This window comes from Prinia subflava, chromosome 15 (assembly GCF_021018805.1).
Source record: "Prinia subflava isolate CZ2003 ecotype Zambia chromosome 15, Cam_Psub_1.2, whole genome shotgun sequence".
Taxonomy (NCBI): domain Eukaryota; kingdom Metazoa; phylum Chordata; class Aves; order Passeriformes; family Cisticolidae; genus Prinia; species Prinia subflava.
The window spans coordinates 13,051,537-13,074,113 of record NC_086261.1 but is presented as its reverse complement, the minus strand read 5'-3'; the positions used below and the strand labels follow the sequence as shown (position 1 = coordinate 13,074,113).

The 22,577-nt window shown below is 39.9% G+C and overlaps 1 protein-coding gene across 2 annotated transcripts; it reads right to left on the bottom strand.

Annotated features, from left to right (window-relative positions):
* Positions 1-139: 139 nt before the first annotated feature.
* Positions 140-18,517, bottom strand: TEX9 (testis expressed 9). Of its 2 annotated transcripts, XM_063412394.1 has the most exons (12): positions 18,366-18,517; positions 18,190-18,275; positions 17,301-17,364; positions 16,063-16,133; positions 12,227-12,275; positions 11,202-11,287; positions 9,556-9,734; positions 7,302-7,384; positions 4,836-5,009; positions 3,471-3,605; positions 2,874-3,008; positions 140-1,312 (listed from the first exon to the last, which is right to left on the bottom strand). In XM_063412394.1, the coding sequence occupies exons 1-12, from the start codon at positions 18,408-18,410 to the stop codon at positions 1,235-1,237; spliced, it is 1,185 nt and encodes a 394-aa protein (XP_063268464.1). In that variant the 5' UTR covers positions 18,411-18,517; the 3' UTR covers positions 140-1,234. The 2 variants fall into 2 exon arrangements, with proteins under 2 accessions (XP_063268464.1, XP_063268463.1); XM_063412393.1 differs by lacking the exons at positions 16,063-16,133; positions 17,301-17,364; positions 18,190-18,275; positions 18,366-18,517 and adding an exon at positions 13,842-14,353.
* Between the last annotated feature and the right edge of the window lie 4,060 nt (positions 18,518-22,577).

Below are 22,577 nucleotides of genomic sequence, written 5' to 3'. Positions count from 1 at the left end.
GTTAGTCATGCAGTAATGTTAGGAATGTTTTCTTTAGCAACACAGCAGAAACCTCACCTAGCATGTGTATTCCAGTGTGGATTAAAGGATTCTCCTAATGCACGAGTTCGGGGAAGATGTGGCTGCACTGGCATTATTACACTGCTGCAATCCCCATCCCAATGTAGTGTCTCATCTCCACGAGGTAGGTCTGAGGTACTTCAGTGGTAGGATCTAAGCAGAGATGTTGTGCCATTCTGAGGTCACAAGTACTGTTTATACCTTTCTTGCAGTGCATAAACTGACTACTTTTGTCCCCTGTTCTTACTCACTTACTCTGAGGGAGGAATCCATTGAAATAGCTGAGGTCTGGCAGGGGTTCATACAGGCAGCACAGGCTTGTGTTGCTCCTATTCATTAATGTACACACAATAGGCTCAGCTCATCTACCCTGAATCTGTTTTCTAGTTATTGATTACAATGATGACTAATGAAAATTTTAAGAATGTAATGCTTGTAGAGCACCTGTGAATATGGAGTCATTGCTCCTGCCTGTATCCTGAAGAAGTAGCTGATGGCCAGGAAAGATTTAACACTTTCACCTTGACTGAAGGAGCAGTTTTACACAATACAGGTCCATGGGACTGTGCAGTCTGTCTGGGCAATGAAGTGCAACTCTCAGGTATGGTTACGCCAGCCAGGGGCTAAGATGGAATGGCTAAAACAAGTTATGGTCATTTCTATAAAAGAGCTGTTGGTGCTTAAATTAGATGCCACACCAGCTAGCTTTGAGGGGAGATCTGTTACAGAGAACAGACAAGGCCAATTTTCCAACCACGTGTTTTAAAAAGGACATGACATTTTCTTCTCAACTGGATCACTGGTTAGTTTATTTCTGTTGCAACAAGGAGTTTTTGGAGACTAAATCCTGACTTCCTTGGCCCGAATATTACCATAGGTAAGGTACAGTTTTAAATGCTTGAACAGAGCAAACTGATAACAAAGTTCACTTGCTGGAATATTTTTTGCATGGTCTGTGCTCCTTACAGAGTGGGCAGTCTGGCCTTGACAATGGAGTAGAAATTTGTGTTTCATATGATATTACAACAGAAGCTATCAGGCTTACAAAAGTTAAACTATTTAAAGATAAGCATAATCAACAAAATCAACTATTAACTATTAACAAGGACTCATATACAGTCTCAAAATAATGTCCCATCTGACTCATCTTTCAAACAGAAGTTATTTAATGGGATCAATAATTTCCCCACTCAAGAGCTTTCATGAATTCCTCTTCAGTAAAAGAAAGCATCTTGGCAGCTTCAATGTGCATCTAAAAAAAGAATGAGAGCAGAAGGTAAAATACTGTGAATGACCATTACAAAATCCTGGCTGAGATATTTTATGGGTTTTAATAAAGCACAGAAATTCCTGAAAGTCTGACAACTCTTGTGACTGCTGAAGAACACATGTAAGAAAACTGGTCCATGATCTTTCAAGCTGATCAATATACAATTTAACATTAAAGCTACTACAAAGCCATTACCCTGTCATTCTTCAGACTTTGTCTGCTCTGTGCATCTGAACCTGCCACACAAATACTACACAAATAGCCTAGATCAGGTTTTTCTAAATCACTCAACAAAAGGCCTGTTTGAAGCAGATTTGAAGGCCTTCCACTGCCTCTGAATACTGAGCACATGTGAGCTTCAGCTGCCCTTCCCCAGTGCCTTCTGCCAGAAGCTGCAAGGGGCAGGGTTAGCCCCACTCTCTTCCATGTTCCTCCAGTCACAGTCTCTTCAGAAAGGACAACCCACAGCACCCTTCTTTTGTGAGTAACACTTTTTGTAAGAAAAGGTGAGTGGCTTTCTGTCCTATCTGCAGTTCTGATACAGCATTTGTAATTGTTTAAAAATGTATTTGAAGCAGTTAGTGACATTTGTCTGAGACCGTGGCTTTGGTTCCCAGTCAAACAGAAATGCTGCTCTGTGACACCCATTTCAGTGAATTCATTTTCCAGAGGACAATGAAATACCTCATCTGGAAGAACACATTTTGAGTGAATGCTATGTAGTTTTCATTCTCAAAATAAACTTGCAGAGCTAGAAGGGCCAGCTGAAGGCTAAGCTAGCACTGCTGCTGTTAGATGAATCCCCAGGATCTCCTCTGCATCCTGTTAGTGCCAGAAAAATTCTCTTGCACTGGAATAGATAAGCAGCCCCACTTCCTCTTATTCCACTTACCTGTCCTCCTTTGCCCTGTGCTGGGGAGCTATTCCACATTCAAGGGTGTAGTTTCATATTGCAAGTCCCAGTTCTTAGGATAAGTGTGTGTATTTTGCACCCTGAAGTTGCCACTTCGTACAGAACTATTCTTCCTCTAGGGGCTCAACAGCTTCAAAAGTGTTTACTAAATGTCTGGTGATCACTGAGTACACAATGGGTAAATAAAATGTTCTGCTTTCTTATCTCTAAGGCTGGCCCTTCTTAAAGAGGGTTCTGCTCAACAAGCCACCATACATTGCTTGCTTTAGCTGTCTTACAGCTTGGATTTGAGAATGCAAGAAGGGCACTGACTCCAGCCCAAAACGAATCTCGTGAGCTTCAGCAGAGGAAGCACTTGGAGGTGACCCACTGTGTGGTGTTAAGGTCCTGTCCAGCCCATAGCTCTACATGTCTCGTGCAGCCTCAGAGAGAAAACTGATGGAAATGACTGCACACATCCCAAGTATTTTAAGTGGAAACTCATTTGATTTGGGCAGTATCTCTTAATATACAGTCCTCTCATTTTAATTTCCTTCCATGTAAACTCAGTTTTCAGGATTACTTTACTGGACAGCAGACACATTTAGCTAGAGGTTGTTAGCTGAAATACATCCACAATCTATTCCTTACCTTTTGTCTCTTCAAAATATCAATTAACTTTAATTGCTTTTTAAAACCAGTAATTAGCTCTCCTTTTTGTTTCTGCAGTTTCTTGTTTTCTGTTTTTAACTCTTCGATCGTTTTGAGTTCTTGGTTAGCTGCATCCTACCAAGGGAAGAAAAGGAGAAATTTATTAATGATGAAAATGGTGCTTTAACCAATGAAACCTGGCATTACATAAGGAAATGACAAACAGTAGCTACACATGATACTTCAGAAAAGAAATGCAATTAATCAAAATACTCCCAATATTAAAGCTTAAAAAAGAAAAGAAAATCTTGGCAATAAGAGCAGTGATTTGCCTTTGTATGTGTTAGGTGTGTATGTGTACTCTCTCTTTCTAAACATGTCTCATTTTTTACACAAATGAGGAAAATCACAAAGGCTTTAACTTCATTCTGTACATTTCTTCTTCCTGCAGAGGTTTGCAGTAGTATCCTCTAAGATAACATTGAGGCCTTTGGGAGCTGCCTGTAAGAGATACGAAGCTTCCAAAGCCCATCAAGCTTTTTATCTCTGATTACTGAGCGCTTACAGACTGGAAATTGTTTTCCTAAGCCATAGTACCTTGTTGCTTTGCTTCAGCTTATTCAGCTCCACTTTATATTTTTCCACTTCTTCCAAGGCCCTGTTTAAACGAACCTCTGTTGCACTCTGAGTGGCTGCAGCCTGCTTTTGGGCACGCTTTAGATTCTCCAATTCCTATTCAAGAAGCAAAGGATAAACCAAATAAAAACATCATGAATAATGGTGCTCTAATGAATCCTGTATCAACAACACACAAAAAGGCTCACCCTTGAAAGCTGAAAAGTCTGTGAACTTCTATGGCCTGCAGATAGAATCTGTCTCAAAGACAATTCTACAGTTAAAACATCCCCTTCTCCTTTGAAATCTTGAAAAAGGATCTTTCTCATTTCTATCTTTTTATGCTTCTCTTGGAGTAATTGCGAAGCTGATCATATAAGACCACAGGACTGACTGCAAAACCTTATGTGATCACTCAGAAAAAGAGAAAAAAATATCACTATGCCTACTGTGTGGCAGATTTTGGAATGGTGGCTCATGTTCCCAGCTGCTCCTTTCACCTCTTTGCCCCAGAGGTTACTACATGCAATTACCACCAAGAAGTTAAAGCAGCCTGCTGAGGATTGCTGGGGGTGGTAACTATTTCACCTGGCAGAAAATAGTTCACTGAGTGTTATGGCACCAATCTAAGAAGTTGTCTCTTGCCTCTGCTGACAGGATTTCATAGTGCTGGAAGTGGGGAAATGAGAGAAAGAGACCAAGCTGAGGAGCAGAATAATGAGACTAAAGATTAGGGAATATAGATAACATACAAAGTCAAAGAAATAAACAATTCTGGCAGAAAGAGCACACCTTGTGTTTTATGAAAAAGAAATAGACTTTTTCTTTAGAATATCAAATTTTTAGTAACAGGCACAGAAAGATTCTTTTAACCAACTCAAGGTTGAGAGGGGGCTTATTGATAATGAGGCGGCCCTCAGACTGCCTCGTTTCTGACTAATTGTTCTATGTGCTCAATTCTTTAAAAATCTAAAATTAAAAAAAAATTAAAAATTATAATTAAAACCCCACAATAGAATTTCCTTGTACTTTTCAGGATTCCCTTTTAAATTTGACAGCAGTTTCTGAAAAGGTAGTTTTGTCTTTTGTGTGTCTTTTACATAGGAACTTAATTTTAAAACACAGAAATATATGATTGTAGAAGCAGAAGAAAAGCAGTTAGGAAAATAGATCATTTCTTTGTTAAAAAAAATTGGGCCATTTAAAAACACAATTTATAAATTAACAGACATTGAAACACTAAACACATCTTCAGACATGGCTCTATCAATCCATCAAGCAACAGAGGGTAATTTGATGTGGGTTTTTTCCCTTTTTTGAGATAAATGAGACTAATATCTGCAATACCTTTTCTAGTGCAGTGACCTCTTGTTGTAACCCTTCAGCTTTTTTGTTTGCTTCTTGTGACAACACTTTGTATTTCTCAGTCTGAGACTGCTGCAGGCTGATTGTTCGTTGCAATCTTGAGTTTTCCTCTTCAGTATCTTTAAGCCGAGTTTCTAAATTCTGATTTTCATCATCCTGTATGGCAGTAATAAGCAAAAAACCCCAACTAAATTATTGCAAGGAAGCAGGAGGGTAATGCAGTAATAATGTCTTGTAAATAAAAGGCAATAAGAATATATGTGCTGTAGATTTAGAAACAGCAACAACTAAGACCAAGAAAACAAAACACCGTTTTACCAAGAAAATACTTTTAAAACCAGTAACACTTTCCTCATTTAATTTTCTGCAGTCTTTTACTTGAAACTGTCTTGTAGCAGTATGTCAAACATTTCTCATAGCTCAAAGGTTTTGAAAATAATCAAAATGTTATAGAATTAAATGACTAACAGTGGCACATAGATATTTTTGTGAGAATAGCTAAATGCACATGTTAGGAAAAATTATGGGGAAAAGCAGAGAATATAATTACTGATAAACCACTCCATTATGTTTTAGGAGATGATCTGGTTTTAACTTAAAAGCAAGCTAATGATCCGGGATACATCAAGTATTCAAATTTAAGATTCTCTTAACATGAAGCGAGTCCCATCTTAGACTCATGACCTACTGGCAATTACATCCCACATTAAGCATTATAATTCAAGGCATTTTTCTTTTATAACCTTTCAAACATTGTAAGTGAATTCTAATGTAGATTATTTCAGACACACATTATGCACTGCTTTTCTTTAAGAAAAAGAAATCAAGGCACATACAGAAATGGAATTTCTGTGAAAAAAGTCTCTCTCTGCTGTTCTCCCAGTCCTTTGGAATACCAGCTTCCCACCTGGGAAATCTGTGTGCTTTATCCTAAGCTTCTCATGACTTCATGCACCTCAGAAACTCCTACCTCTTTACATTTAAATACATTTACTGCTTCCTTATAACAATTGAACTGTGAATTGGAACCAAACCCAGAATCTACCTCAACGCTTTACCAAAATGAAATTTTTGTGACCTTCTGAATGTAATAAAGTTATTTTCACACCAGAGAAACCAGAACCCAAAATGATACATTTACATACAAAGCGCTAAAGGAGCAGGACAAGAATAAGTACAAGGTTGTCTTCTGTCATCTGCTACTGTAACTGAATTCTGCAGTTATTTTGGCATGGAATGATGAAGTTAAACAGCTACTGACAAAATTATATTTGATTTGAAAATGAAAATGTCTTTAAAATCTAAAGTACCAACTTTCTTCTGATCACAGCATAGAAGTATTGAAAGGCAGAAGCACCTGTGTTGATAAAAATAGAATAGAGATACGAAATATCAACATCTAATTACTTCTAAAGAATTTGTTCATATACTTATCTCAAAAAATCTAATTTATTTTCATCCTGCTCCTTAATGCTAAATTAAAATTTTGTAAGAAAATATATAGGTGTTTTGCCATATGTTCTTAATGTCATCATCACATTTGGGCTGGGGAATAGGTGGAAAAAAGCATTCTGAAGTTGAGAGACCACAAATAAAAATAATCCAGTTATGTAAAATGGAAAGTTAGTTCAAAAACCTTTCTTGATTATAAATACATGAATAAGAAGTGATGTCTGTGGCAGATAGATATGAACTACCAAGGTTTTTAATAGTTCAAGAGCTGTTTGAGTATCACTTTTAAATATACTGCCAGGCAGTGCAGATCATAAAACTCACCTGTACATTCTGACAGTGAAATATCAGTGTAGCTTCACAATGCCCTAAGTTCACTCTGATCTGCCCAAGTGTGTCATTCCAAATATTGTCCTGTGCATCAATTGTACTCTTGAGAACAGAGAAAGCCTAATTTCTGTTTTGGTTACAGTATTCCACTTAAAATGGAAGCTCTTTCCACACTTTGACCCACATACGACACCAAAAGCACCTGACTGTATTTCTCAAGATTTTCTATTTCTCAAGCTGTTCTATTCCTCCTTCTACTCTAAACATCCATCTCGTCCCAGCAGCCAGCTCTGGGCACTACTCTCCTCTCTGTACTCCACAATCTGCATTTCACTGCTGTTTCTTCCTCCTTTTTCTCAGGCTCTGCTCACCCTCCCAGCATTGATGGTTTGAGACTTTGCAGCACATCCATGGCCCTACAGCTGGGGCATGTCTTCATTCCCAGTGGCTCTACTTTCCATAAAGTGCATTTTACAAGCTTTTAGCCCAAGATCACACTTATACAGAAATTACCACCCCTGACTCTAAATTCGTATGGTATTTAAAAAAAAAATAGAATTTTTAATCTTAAAATTTGAAAAAGAAAAGTTGAGAGAGTTCTGTTTTGGGATTATTTGTTAAAGAGAAAACTATTTGATTTTCAGATAAAAAAAATTCATCTCTTACCTTTTTCCTGCACTCAAACACTACATTTGCCAGATCTTCCTGTGTCACACGTAACTTTGCCTTAAGAAATCTGATTTGAGCTTCTGTGAACATAAAAAGTTACATTTAATATACACAAGTACTCACTATTCAATGCAGAAAAGAACCAAAACTCATGCAAGAACTCACTTTCATGTTATTGTATTTAAAACCACATAACATTGTTTATAATTATTGAAAAGAAATAGGCAGATTTCTAAAGAGATTTCTAAAAAAGTGTTTGCAGGTTTCTCATTCTTAAGTAAGCTTTGTATAGATTTTTTCCTTTTAATGACTGAACTTGACATCTTTAAAATATAAGACTCAAAATGCTCAAAATTCAAACTTACTGAAAACTTGCATTATACCATGCTGTACATGGCAGCACTTCTTGAGTTTGAAGTCAACAAAACTATATTGTAGGGCAAACTTGTGAAAATGCAAGTGCACAACTAGAACCAGATCAGTCTTGGGAGGTGCCCATGATCCAAATCTGAATTCTGACAAGGGGTAAAGATAACTAAACTATCAGCTTCCCAGCTGGTCAATTTTAAGCACCTGATGAGGCTGAAAAGGGGGAGTATCACTTCATAGGATGGTCTTAGGCTATAAAGTTACCAATGATTTAGGGTCTGGTAAACAAGAAAAGGACATTGGAGACACTCTAATGCCCTACAAGAAAGAACTGATTTCTTGAATTCCTGAGCTAAGATGAAGGTTAACATGATGTGCAACAATACATTCAGGTATTTTATTCCTAGGTGTAAGGGTGTATTAGATAAAATAGAGCTTCATGTTCAGCTTTCTCTGTGTCTGTGTGCTTCTATTATTGCACAGAGTCAAATTATAATCCCCCAAACCGGTCCCAGACTAAAATAATGTCTAAGCTACTGTGTTGGCAGAAAAACGGCTCTACTGTGGTAATCTGTGATCATGAAATGAAGACAGGGAATCCAATTCCAGGAAGAGTGCTGGAAGAAGCTCAGGGAAAGGAAAATGCTACAGAACCTTGTCAGTACTTTGGCCTCAATAGCCGGGCACAGGCACACATGCCTAAGAAATCCATTATGGACATTGCCACTGAGCCCTCTCTGTGACAGGGCCTGCTTCCCTGTGAACACCCTAAATGCTCTGAGTGTCTCACACTGCTGGAATGCTCTGCAATAGCTTATTTACCACATTAAGGAGGCGTTCAGAGTGTTTGAAACAGTCAATATCAAATTCAAATACAAAAATCAATCCACAGGACTTTTATTTCATTTATTATTACAGAAACAATCCTCAATACTCCAATACGTGCCCTTGGTCCCTGATTACAAGGCACCAGTAATAACTCTTCTTGAGTTGCCTTGAATTAATTTGGTGTAAGTTTCCAATGCAAGCCAAAGCAATTTCTTTTTCATTCAGGAAGAAAACTGTAGAAAAGTTATCTGAGGATCTGTTATGGGAGACTTGGTAACAGAAGATGTGCATAGAATTACATGAGGTTAGAAACCAAGCTATTTCTGTGTTGGCATGCTTGTTGACATCAAGCTGTTAGATTAAAAGGAGAGGGCTCGGGCACTTCCAGCTACTGCAGCGAATCTCTGACTTCATGCTCACTTCAGCATTGTAAGGAACCACAAAAACTCACTTTTATCACACCAGAGCCAAAACCACAGATGTGTGTCATGCCTTTAGCTTTGATGGCAAATGCTGCAATCCCTCCCCTGTTCTGTTTCTAGGACAGACATAAACACACCATTTGGAGTGGGAAAGTATCTGGAGAATTCTAATTCAAGCACTGTAGCTGAAACACTACCTTGTTTCAGCCACTTGCTGAAATCCACAGCACTGGCCTGAGGAAAGGCTTTTGCCTCTAAAGACAGGGTCTGTGCAAAGACTGGAGGCTCATCTTTTTGGAAATACAAGCTTAGCATCCTGTGCTTCTGTTTCCCCAGTGAAATGAATCAAATGTTATGCACTTTTTCAACATATGTAACCATCCAAATAACTTGCTACAAAGGTGGAAAGGAAGATAAAAATTCACTTTTCCACATAAACATTCATATGTGACCTGATCTTCCTCTAGGACTATGCAAAGAGGAAAAATCTTATTTCCCTTTTCCTTTAAGTTAAGAGCTTTAGAATTTTCCCTGTAATTTTTACAGAAGCTCCTTTTTTCTCTCCCCAGGAAAACCCATTTCTAACAGACATGAAGCAAGAATAAAGGTACTAAGCATGGAAGGAAACTTACCTGCTCCCATTTCATTTCCAACCCTTGGAATAATATCATCATCTTGACAGTCTGGTAAGACTCCTTTCTTTAGTTTTTCTTCAACTTTGCTTATTGTTTTTGTTAAAGAAAAACCTATGCAATCTTCCAGTACTGCAACACCATCAGCACTCTGTACTTCCATGTTTCTTATTTTTGAACTAAAAAAATGAAAACCCTAGATTTTAAATTTATAATACATCATATTTTTGTAAAATATTTTTTGTATTTGCTGTTTTTAAGAGTGTAGTTATTTACCTAATGCAATTTAATTACCTGCATTCATATGAAAGATGCACTGATGGCAATTTCTCATTTGCTTTCTGTTAAGATACCTTTACCACATTCCACATAAATAATTACAGGATTTTACATACTATAATGTAGAAGGCAGAGAAACCACTACAATTTGCAACTGAGAAGATTCTGGCATGGTCTTCTCATTCAACAAATCCGTAGCTAAATCGGAGTAAAGCAAAGGAGAGGAATGTTCATTGGCTTTGGGTGCTGTCCTGGGGTGATCCTCTATCCTCTGCTGTAATTTCTGCTCTTTCCACTCCCCACATTATCCTGTAGAACTCTGTTGCCCTGGCTGTATTCCTATCTTACAACAATTTCTGCATCATTATGCCCAGCCTAGGAAACGTCACTAATGCTAGAAGATGCATGTCAGTATTTTCATAAAACCAGAACACAGGGTAACATATCAGCTACACAGGCTATCTCCTCAGCTTTCTCCTATAGAAAGGTGAGCTTAGTTCTCACAGGATCTGATGCTCCTAAGTTTTTATTCCAATATATCCTCATTCCAGTCTCCAGACTCCTCCTAGCTCCTAACTTTCTCCCACAACTTTTGGATTGGTTCTGTATCTGCACAATTCCAAGCCTCATGATGGGGTGCCAGCATGGCAACCTCCCCTGAACTGCCCAAGGGAGGTCTGAAGAGCCTCCAGGGATTCCCAACTCCTGTAAGACAGCCCTGGCCTCGGTCAGTTCCACATCCTGCCACCTTGCAGACAATTTTCATCCTATTTTGCTATTATGCCATAATTCATGGCACTTTTAATTTGCTCCCAGGATCTTAAGGATTTTTAGACTCTTCTCTCTTTGTCCATTTCTTGGTTTTACAACCTTGAATTTGCTCCCTACAGAGCTGAAGCTTCTCAGCTGGGAGCCCCTGTCATCTGTGTTGTATCACTGCTCCCCTTGTCCTGTGAGCCCAAGATTCACTACAACAGAGCAGGCCCTTCAAGCCCTCGTTTCCCAGCACCAGTCTGATCACAAATCAGGCTGGAGCACCCAATGGGCTGGCCCAGGTTGCCTCAGGTGCTCTATTTTTGCTCACTGGGCTTCCTTTCACTGAGGGAGTTTACAGAATTCAGGTGTCAGCCTTGAGAAGAGCTAAAGCACAAAGCAACAGTTTCATTGCTGCAATAATAATCACATATGTCACACATCATTTTGGTGCAAGTAAACAGAGATAGCCATGGTGGAGCTGATTGAGGAGGACCAGAAGTTTGATACATTCATTTGTATAAATATAAAAGCATACATCTACAAAATAACTCAACAGACAAAAATAGCATCTAAAAGATTTCATGACAGACCAAATGAGATGTTTCATATACCTTGAAGTTGTTCTTTTCCCCTTACTTGCAGAGTATGGTCTGTTCTGAGCTGTGGGCACAGAAGGAAATTTCTTCTTGTTTTCTACCTGAAAGTTTTTTCAGAAATTAGTGAGATATTATTATTATTGAAATAATTTTTTTCTAGTTTTCTAATGGGTTTTTTCCCTCTTCATATATTCATACTCAAGGATAGTTTTGAAAGTATGCTTTCAAAATGACTTCTCAATTTTATTTGCAGTCATCTTTAGCTTGCAACTTTTATGTCTATATGCCCTAATTGTAATGCACCCAATAGTCATTAGCTTGTGGGAGTTCTTCCACACATACTCATAATAAATCTATGTACAAGCAAGGCTCTGAGCTTTTATCAAGGTATTAATTATTGGACTGTCATCATACCTTCAAAAATATAGTATTTTATGCATTATTTTAATCTTAAAAAGTCCCCATTGAAGCAAGATTTAACAACATTTCTGTTACTTTCACCCAAATATTCTTAAAAAATTAAGAGGGTTTTCTACTGTATTCTGATAAATAACTGCAGATAGGATTTTAGAAGCTTCAGCTCACCTCATGAAAGTTTAAATACAGTTGTAGTTAGATTCTATTGAGATTGTTCCTAATTTCATTTTTCCATTATATTTTCTAAATTCAGTTACTCTGACTACTTGTTTAATATCTAGAAGACACTAGTACTGCCTTTAGTATTATACAGGTGAGGGAGGGAAGAAAGCAAGAAATTAATTATGATCTAATATTTTTCACTTGGAATTCTTAATTTGATTTTCAAAACAATGAACATTTCTCTCAGTGCTGAAGAGAAAACAGAACACAAAAATTAAACTAAAAATTATGTAAGTGCACCTGACCACCAGTGGCACTGAGGAGCCCTGGTAACATTGTCCCTGTAGCACTGCTTTGGGCATCCCATTCCCTTTGGCACCACCAGTCTAGCCTCAAAACCACAAGTCATTATGTTTTTGAAATTATGCTAGAAAAGAATTTAACCAGGATTGTTTTGGTACCTTTGCAAGTGAGTGTGTGAGAGATGAAACTTCGGGACAGAGTGGATCTCTGCATTAAAGAAAAAAAAAAAGGAAAAATTCACTGATGTATAGTGATCTATAATAATGTAAACACTTTGCAGTTAAAATAAAACTCCCATGTCAGAATCAGGAGAATAGCATTTCATATGTCTAGAATAAACTCTGTACCTAAGGTGGGAACATATGCTGAGTTCAAACATGAATTCAAGTCTCACTCACGGACTCATCGAGTCTCATTGACCTCATTCATGAGGCCCAGTCTACCTCATCTGCAACCCAAATCACCTGGTGAGTCTCTGGTATCTAACACAACGTACTCCTGTAGCAGAAGCCTGATCTTGTCTCCTGGAATTCAGGCTGCTGCCTGGTTAGATCAGTGATTCCCTGTACCAGCGAGTACTCAGCCAGGAGGCAGAGTTACAGCTTCCCCAGCACAATCCAGAACCAGAGACTGCCAGCAGCTCACTGGGTGACACCTACGTGACACAAACCCCCTGGGCTCACACAAACAAAGAGAAATTATAACCAGTGAGGTTATACCTCACTCTGAGGAGGTAGCTCCACCTGTCCTAGCAGGATCAGACTGACAGCTGTCAGGTCAATAAACAGGGACTGTCAGAGGAATATGAGGTGGAGCAATTTATAAATTAAACCTCATAGGATTTTCTCTGAAATAAGTATTATAAATATGGTATCCATTTTACAGATGGGGAATAAAACCAAGCATTAAAAAAGCAGCTTTCTTATCTGCTTTTTGGGCTGACAACTGTGCTTCTTAGTAACTGAATATCAAGTTAAATTATTATTTTTCAAATCTTCTGAAATCAGGCAGGAAGTTTTAGCATGCTGTGTACTATTCAGGTCAAATTCCTTGTCAGATAGATATACAGATATAATTTTGCTTTCAAATTAGTTATGTGAATGTATATTATTGCAACGAAAGGTTATTTTTAAACTACCACTTATAAATTTTTTACTTCAATTAAAATGCTGGCTTATAAAAGATTTTGAATAAAATTTAAATTTCTGGCTCATCAAGTCACTTAATTTTTTTGCCAGGCTGATTTGAGCAAATGTTTAGATATTGCCTTTAAAATTTTCACAGACATTCATCAACAAGAATTATCTGCACAAAGCTCAGTATTTTATTAATCCCAACCCCACCCCCCCCCCCCACCCAACAACAACAAAAACCCCACAGCAACAAAAAAAAAGCCCAACAAAAAAACCCCAACCAACACAAAAACCTGGAAAAATCATCTGTGTGTGGCTGGCAACAGACTTCAAGAATAGGATGATTAGTTTTTGTCTGTTTACCCTATTTTCCTCAAGCTTCCTCCCTATTGGCTAGCTCTAGGAGCATGCAGAAGGTGAGGATTTGCTGCCACAGAAATAGCAGTTACATGTGATTCTGAAAAATATGAAAATACAATACGCTCTACACTCAAGGAAACAATTATGTTCTTTCCCTCAATAATTTGTTCCTACTGTATCTGTTGTCTTAGGGTCGCCTTAAAAAAACCAAAACAAAACAGAAAAAAACCCAAACACGAACAAAGCAAAGCAAAAACCCCAACCGCATTGTCTCTCTCACATTCTCAACTGTTTAACCCTAATGGTTCTTTCCTGCTGCCCATCCATGCCACCCCATTTTGAAAGCCCCCTCTCCAGTTGTGTGGCTGTGCGGTCGGTGAAAGGACTGTGTAAATCCCGCCGAGGCGCACACACGAGCAGCCCGAGGCCGGGCGGCGGGGGACGGGGCCGGCGGCGGGGGACGGGGCGGGCGGCGGGGGACGGGGCCGGCGGCGGGGGACGGGGCGGGCGGCGGGGGACGGGGCCGGCGGCGGGGGACAGGGCCGGCCGTTCCCGCTCCCCCCGGGCCCGCGGCCGCCCATGCGCGGCCCTGCCCAGCGCCGCCAGCCGGGCGATGGCTGGAGAGGGAAAGTGTAAACAAAAGCTCATTGCAGTGCGCTCGCACCGGAGCTGCTTTGTTGCTAAGTAATTCAAATTGCCCTGCAGACAATATGCTGCAAGAAGTCAGCAACAACTCCATTTAAAATATACGCTGACTTAGAGAGTGACTTAAATATTTGTTGTCTTTTTTCTGCTTTGCTTACTGATTTGTTTTTTCCTTTCAACCTGTCATTTTTTTCCCCTGAATACCACCTCTTTCTTTGCTTCAGTTCCTTCCCTTTTTCCAGTTGCTTTAGTGTTAACTCTCCTTAAAGAAATAAATAGAAATTTCAAAAATATCTCAAATGCTTCCTTTAGATTTAAGGCCTGCTTGCACAATTCAGAAAGAAAAGAATTTTTAATTAAATATTAAATACTTGGAACTAATCTAATTGAATGGCCTCAATGTTCACTAATGGATAATCGGTGTGCCTAATTCCTAGCACACATTTCTAATTTTTTTCACTACAGCATGGGATTTCCAATCTTCTGTCATGTAAATATTTACTGGAACACTATGTTTACCAGGCTGTGCTTGTTTTAAGGTGCTTTAATTTATATTAGTAATTGGTAGGTCAGCTAATACTCTGACATGCAATTTTGTTTCTTTTTGTTAATTCTTTGAACACTTCCATTTATTTCTAATGCGTACCATCAAAGCTAATAATTCCCTTTGTGGGGCTGAATCTTCCAATCACATTACTTAATAAAACAGCCCTGAAACTCAAGTCCAGTTTGAAGTTCTCAAAAATTCTCTGTCTAATGTTCAAAATACATCTAAAAAATATAAAACTAAAGTGAGATCTAGAATTTGTTTAAAAAGCCTGATTATACTGACTGATAACACATTAGGTTTCTTGCCCCTCACTCCCTCAGCTATGGCTTTAAAATATGTCAGGAATAATTTTAATTGTAATAGGAAACTTCTGCTGGTAGTCAGGCTTCTATGACAGAAGCTGATTTGCTGTCACACCTTTTTGTGTACTGAAAACCCCTTTTACTTTCAGAAAAACTCCGTGACTTTGCTTCTATTCTACACAAAAGTAACTATTCAATCAACTTTATCAGACTTTCATATACACTATTTGAAAAGTTTCCCAACTGCATCTTAACATTTGAAGCATTTTGTTGTCTGTTCCTGTATCTTTCTTATCCAGTTTAGCGGCATCATAAGTTTAGGAACCCACAGACCAGATCCTTGATAAACTGTGTATTAGTCTATCTTAAATCCACCCATTTCCCACATTACCAATATACAGGCCCTTGAACAACTCAGGAAATAATAATGCCCCTGAATGACTAAGGAATACAGCCGTGTCCCCACTGTGAGCTGAGGGCTTTGGACACTCAGGCTGTGATCATGCGGGCCAAAGGCATGCGGGCCCCAGCACTGCAATGGTATCCACATTCCAGAGGGTGGCAGCTCAGTGTTTGCCTGTCTCAGGGTTTTGTGTTTTCATTAAGCATTTCCTGTCCCAGGAACGTTTAGACCAAGTTAAATGCGAACCTATATCTATTCCTTCACTTTGTCGGCTAAACTGTTCAAAACTGTCCACTGCCAAGTGCCTGCTGTTTGGTACTGCAAAGAATCCTGTGACCTTACCTTGCTCTTTTACAAAGGTCAGCACTTTTTAATATCTTACATAGAACATTCCAGCAAAATTACGCCTTCCTTGAAATAACAAGGAACAACATTTGCTTAGAATCACTTTTTTTTTTTTTTAAGTAAGGAAAAAAATTAAGACTCCCCCAGTGCAGTATGCAGCAAAGATAGATAAAACAGGAGCATGATTAGGACACAAGGTGAGCAGGATCAGTGTGAGGGTCCCCACCCATTATACACAGAGCTGTAAAGCACATACCTCTGTCTGTCATCTTCAGGTGACTTACTCTGTACTGAAACTGGCTGAGATAGTATCTTCTGCTGGCCTTTCTTCATTAAAAAAAGAAAAAAAAAAGTAGTTGATTTTGGGAGAATATAATCCATTAAAGATGAATTACTTATTTGTAAATCACAAATCACAAGAAAACTACAGTCTGCTATGGAAAAGAATGGAAACTATAGCCTACTGTGGAAAAGAACTTTTGAAACACAGGAAAAAGATGTCTAAAAATGAAAATGACACTGCTGTTTTGTTGTTAAATGTATATCTCTGCAATCAGGCAGTGCCATGTGGTATATTAAGTACCCTAAGAATATTTCATCTTCTGCTATATTTAGAGAAGAAAAAAACAGTGGTTTTGTTGTTGCTATTTTCTAAAGGAAAGAGACTAGATGCTATTTTGGCTGTTTCATCTGCTCCTGTTCAAATGCCAAGCATTTAGGCTCAGCTTGTCACTGCTCAAGAGAAGAATATGTTTTCACAGCCCACAAAATTGAAGTTTCAACAGTAGGAAAAGTACATACAAATAGAGCTTTCCAGAAGACTTAGTAATTTGTTTATCTGAATGAGTATAATTATAATGAATATTTCTAATATTCAGAACACCTTCTGCAAACTGTTTTGGGTATAAACCATACTTGCCCTGTTCCCTTTTTATTAATTTGTCCAACTTTCATATAAAGTCTTGACTCTATCTGGTACACAGCAACACCAGTGTTAAATGATAACACTGATAATAAGCAGCAACTTTTTCTGTTTTGAGAAAGTTTCCTTCTTACTAACTTCATGTTTTCTATGTATGTTGCTTATTCTTTGTAACTCTTTCAGCTTGAACAATGTAGATCCTATTTCACTAGGAGGTTACTGTAACAGTATCTGGTTTTCAAATACTAATTTTTAGTATTTAAGGCATAAAACCACCTACAGATACTTTTCTTAAACAACTAAACAAATTTTTAATGTGGTTTTATGTATGTATCTGCAGAAATGCTGTAGGTACAGCTGTGTGAATACCTGACTGATGAAATTACATAGAAATTATTTTTGAATGTGTTTTTAGTATAAGTTTACAACTTTGAAAAGAAATAAATTAAATTACCTTGCATTTGAAAGCAACATGCTTTCAGTAGTCAGGGTCTAAATTTCTTTTGAAGCTCAACCCTGTGTGCAGTCTCAACCCAGACTAAATTATGTTACAGTCTGCATAACCTACTCACCATTAGTTCTTCAGCCTGACGCACCAGTTTTTCTGTTTTGGCTTCTAATTCTGCATTCAGTCGCCTGAAAGAGTAAGAAATTTTTGTCACTGAGTTTCTGAAAGATTTAAAAGGAATAAATGTGAGTGTGACAGTATTTTTGCCTGAATAAGTGAAATTTTAATGATTCCTACAAAGGAATGCTGAAATGCACTTCAAGGTATTAAAAAATTACATTTCAACAATTTCCTGTGTTTCAGCCAAATCAATAGTAATAAAACATGTATACCCATTACACAGCAAGGTTTAGACTGTAACTGTGAGAGGTGAAGGATATGTTTGGTTTTAGACATGCCATATCTTGATACACATTGTATGTCTTTATTTCCAACAGGTTTTCCATGCTTAGCAGTACTTCCTTTCAGTATACCCAGCAGCAGGGTAGGACTCACGTACAACTACATTGTTGTATTATGGATTATCATGTATTTAAAGGTGTGTTGCTGTATGGATGTACAGGTTATGGCAGTGAGGTGTTCCTGTATTTTCACATACAGCCCCTGGTGCTGGGACTGCAGGGTCTGACACGGGGCTCTCTGTGCACCCTCACGTTCACAGGGGCTGGACAACAGGGACAGGGCGTCCATTTAAAACCTTTACAACTTTTAAGCTGTTTTTAACACGCTTAAGCTTTTATATAGTTATAATTTAGAACTAAAGTCGATGGTCGAAGTGCAGAAGGACCTCATGTCCAGGCCTAGAGCCTGCCTGAGGCGGCGGTGTCCAGCGGCGCTGGGCGCTGTCCCGCGGGCTCGGGCGGTGCCATCCGCCCTCTGCGGGGACGGAGCCGCGGCACCCGGGCACAGGGCACCGGCTGTGCGCTGCTCCCGGCGGGCCAGGGCCTCCTTACTTGTACTGCTCTTCCTTGGCCAGCCATGCTCCGCTCAGCGCGCCGGGCCCCGCCAGCGCCTGGGGGCTGCCGGCCGCTCTCCGCACCTGCGGGGAGGATGCGATAGTGAGCGGGGCGGGCGGGGCTCGGCACGGCCCCGCTGCCCCGAGTGAGCCCAGCCCGAGCCGCCGCCTTACCCCGGGCAGGTCCCCGCCCCGCCGGGCCGCGCCGATCGCCGACATTTTGTCCGCGCCGAGGCCGCTGTGGCGTCGCCTTCGCCCGGGCAACCGGCGGCCGCCCGCCCTCGCTCCTTCCCTCCTCCTGCCCTCTCTCCTCCCCTCCGGCCGTGTCAGGGCCCCAGCGCGGACAGGCCCGTGCGCACGGAGCAGCTGGCACCGGCATGGCTGGGCTGCCGCCGTGAGGGGCAGCAGAAAAGGGCTGAGGGGCCATTGCAGTTGTTAGTGTAACAAGTATTTATTGCACCCCTGCTGGCCTTGCTACACGTTGTCCTGCCAGCATCCCCTCATTTCAGTGCATTAAACTCCTGTTTGTGGCATGAGGGTGACTGTGCCACCCTCTATACAGCTCCTTGGTGCTGTTGCCCCTCTGCATTTCCAATGCACATATTTCTGTGATTGCTGCCTGGTTTTAGCCTTGTCCTCCACCGCTTGTTTGAATACATCCGTTATTTTTGTCCCTCACCCACACACAATTTGATTTTGCTGCATTTCTCCTCACGGTCACCCATGAGCCTGTTCCCACTCTCGAAGTCTGAGGGACACAGAACAGGTCAGCCTGGAAGGAACCACAGCAGGGTCATCTGGTCCACCCTCCCAGCTCAGCCAGGGTCATCCCTGAGCACATGGCACAGGATTGCATCTGGATGGTTCTGGAGTATCTCCAGTGAGGGGCACTCCACGCCCTCTCTGCTCCAGTGCTCGCTCCCTGCACAGTAAGAAAGTTCTTCCTCCGTTCAGCTGGAACTTTCTGTGCCTCAGTTTCTGCCCGCTGCCTTGTGTCCCATGGCTCGGCACCACCAAGTAGGTTGTGGGTTACTTACCCACTCACCTTCTCCTTCACTCCCATCTCCTTTCCCAACTTCCTAGCAGGTTGTGCTCCTGCACGTAACAACAGCCCAACTGTCCTGCACCAGGTATCTATAGAGCGAGAATAACGTGGTTCTGTACTGAGTTACGTGGGCTGTATATGGTTTTAATTAAGAGATTTGCACAAGGGAAATAAGAAGGGCTTAGCTGGTGGAAAGTAGAAGGTCTGTGCTGAAGGATTTCTGCAAAAGTATTACTTGTGAGATAGAAGAAATACTTGAAGATTTTGAGCATTGAGACAGGCAATGTAATAGGATAAATAAGGTGAAATGAAAGACAGGACAAATGTGATTACTGTAAGACAAAAAAATAGAAATGTCAATATAGCAAATGAAAGTGCTTAGCACTAATGTTGAAACAAAAGCATTGACACAGAGGGAAAGGAATGAGCCTATGAAAAACGTTATGGGGATTTTGAAAAAAAAAAAGAATCCATTAAGAGGTCAGTCCATTTCCATAATTTGTGTGTTTTTACTAATAAGAATAGCAAGGGGTTAATGGTGACATTTAAAAAAAACCCAAACAGACCAGAATTTAACTCCATCATTTGTGCTTTTGGTTTGGAAAAACAAAAAGGATGTGGTCAATAGTAGACATCTAACCTCCACTGGGAAAAGACAGATTTTGTTAAGAAATAAGCTGTGGATTTTAAGAGACATTAACACATCATAACCAAAGTCACATTTTAGAAATATCTCTAGTGACATCCTGGGGGATTTTAAGAGAAACAGGGGAACTAGAGAAGGAAAGAAAGGTTGGCAGGATGAAAGCTAAGAGGTGAAATATGCTCTTTCCAAAGAGAAACTTTTTTCCCCCAAAAGTACTATTTCTTTTTGCAGAACTAAAATATCATCTCCCTAATATTTTTACTGGTTTTAAAGTTCTTGTACAAAATAGCTATAAGAGCATAACACCTTAAAATGCCAAAAGTATTAGCTAGAAGAACTCCGCTAGTTAGATACTGAGGCAACAAAATCACTGGTTGAGATTAGAGAGATTAGAGCAACTGGTTTTCTAGCCAGCTTTTAGCTAAGACTTAATAAACAAAAGAGGGGTAATTTATTATATCATAAATTATTAAATATGTTAACAAACACAGCAACACAAGTTTCTTTTTGTTTAAAACCTCCTGGGATTAATAACATTCATATGTATTAGGATTGCAAATTTGCAGAATACTTCTAAGATCCACAGCATGATTTATTTAATATGATTTATTTTTTAAAATATTATATCAATTGGATTTAGAATTCAACTACCTATGGTTGAAATAATATGAAAAGATCAGTATATTTGGATAAGTATTTCTTAGCGAACTTTAAAGTATTTCTCCAGAGATGTCAAAAACAAAATTAGAAAAAATAAGAGATTTTCTTACGTTCTTGATCCACTCCATTAAGGTTTTATCACTTTAAAGTTGACCTGATGTGACCTTAACAGTTGTGGTTAATTCTCTAATACATAGTTGGTAACTGGGTAGAGAATAGGCTTATATTAGAGACCCCAACCAATAGGGAGATACATAAGGAGATAGGAAAATATATCTCAGTATTTATCTGGGGGGAAAAAAAAAAAAAAAAAAAAAAAAAAAAAAAAAAAAAAAAAAAGCATTTGGAAGCATAATATTGGTATATGGTACAAGATTTAGCCAACAATTTGTTAGCTAATTCCCATTTTCCATTTAATCTTTTTTTGACTCAGACATAATGAATGCAAAAGGAAAATGTTTTTGTCATTTTGACGTGAAGTGTACGGCAGGTTAGAGACAGGTTTTAATCCAAGTGATATTTGTGATCATAACGAGCTGTACTTGGGACCTCTGTGATTAGAGTAGTACATCACCATTCTATATTTTTCAAGTGTTTCAGTTTTTGTTTTCTGAGGATTGTAAAATCACAGCATTAAATTGCTGCAACAGAAATGTTAAATTCAAAATGAAGTTGTTCACTGCATTGCCTTTGGTTTTCTTCCACCAAAGGAGGAGATAGGTCAGAGGAGAGAAGAGCTCTGTCAGTACAGCTGTTCGGAGTGGTTTGGGGCAGAAGGGGGTGTGTAGCTGCTGAGCTATGTTAGAATAGGTTACTGCAGAAGACTGCTGAGGATACAGTGTTTACTTTTAATTAAACCAAAGTACATGCATTATTTAGTTGTTACTCACGGCCCTCTTCCTTCTACAGGCACAAATTTTGTGATCCCTCTTTCCTCCTTCAATAAAAATATTGAGCATGAGATTTTTATATGAATCTATTATCTTCATGCTTTTAGGCACAATTTTTGTTCATAATATCTTCTTATTTGCTTAAGGATTCATTATACAGAATTTTCCTCTCTTTTAATAACAGTTGTGATATTTAGTAGAGACCTAGAAAACTATCACCAGGAAGGGACAGGATTTCACTGTATATTGCATTACCCGTCAGAAACAGAGGAGCAGTAGTGGTTTGGCACAATGTTTTCTTCCATAAAAATCATTGTGAATGTATCAGGCTAAAGAGATAACAGCTGATGTGCTGACTCAAGCTTTTTGTTTTTGTGGAGGTTTTTATTGTAAGGCCCATTGTAAACAAATAAACAGCACTTATAGATGCCACAAATGCTTACTATTTTTAGAGCAAGAATCATGTTAAGGGCTATATATTGTCTTTGGTATGTGGTAGCGCTAAATTTGATTAACTGCTGTTACTACAGGCCTCTCTCATTTATACATCTGTTGATTCCACCTCTAAAAGAACAAGTCTTTTGCAGGACTCGCAGCTGTCTGCTGTACCTCCACCCTAGGGAAGAGGGATGCTTCACCAAGGCAGAATGACTCAAAATGTTCATGCTTCCTTCTCAGTCAGTCTGTTAGCCCGGGGCCATTTCTCCTGCTCTGGGTCAGGCAGGAGCTGTTTCCCGCACCGCATTCCCTCTCTCGGGCCCGGGGCTTCCCTCAGTGGGCAGCCCTGTTTGGAGGCACGGAGCTGCGGAGCACAGCGCTGCAGCCCTGCAGGGGTGCGTGTTTACACCAGGCTGCTGCACTGCATCGCTGCCACGGGGCTGCTGCACTGCATCGCTGCCACGGGGCTGCTCCATTGCATCGCTACCACGGAGCTGCTGCACTGCATCGCTGCCACGGGGCTGCTGCACTGCATCGCTGCCCCGTGTGCGGCGCCGTGAGGCGAGGGCTGTCAGAGCATGCCTCCCCCCGTGCATGCCTCCTCCGAGCAGGCATGCACGGGAGCTGTGCAAACCCTGCGCAGGCTCAGCCCGGCCACAGGGAAGGAAACCAGAGACAGACTGGCTGCAGCGCTCACACACGAAGGC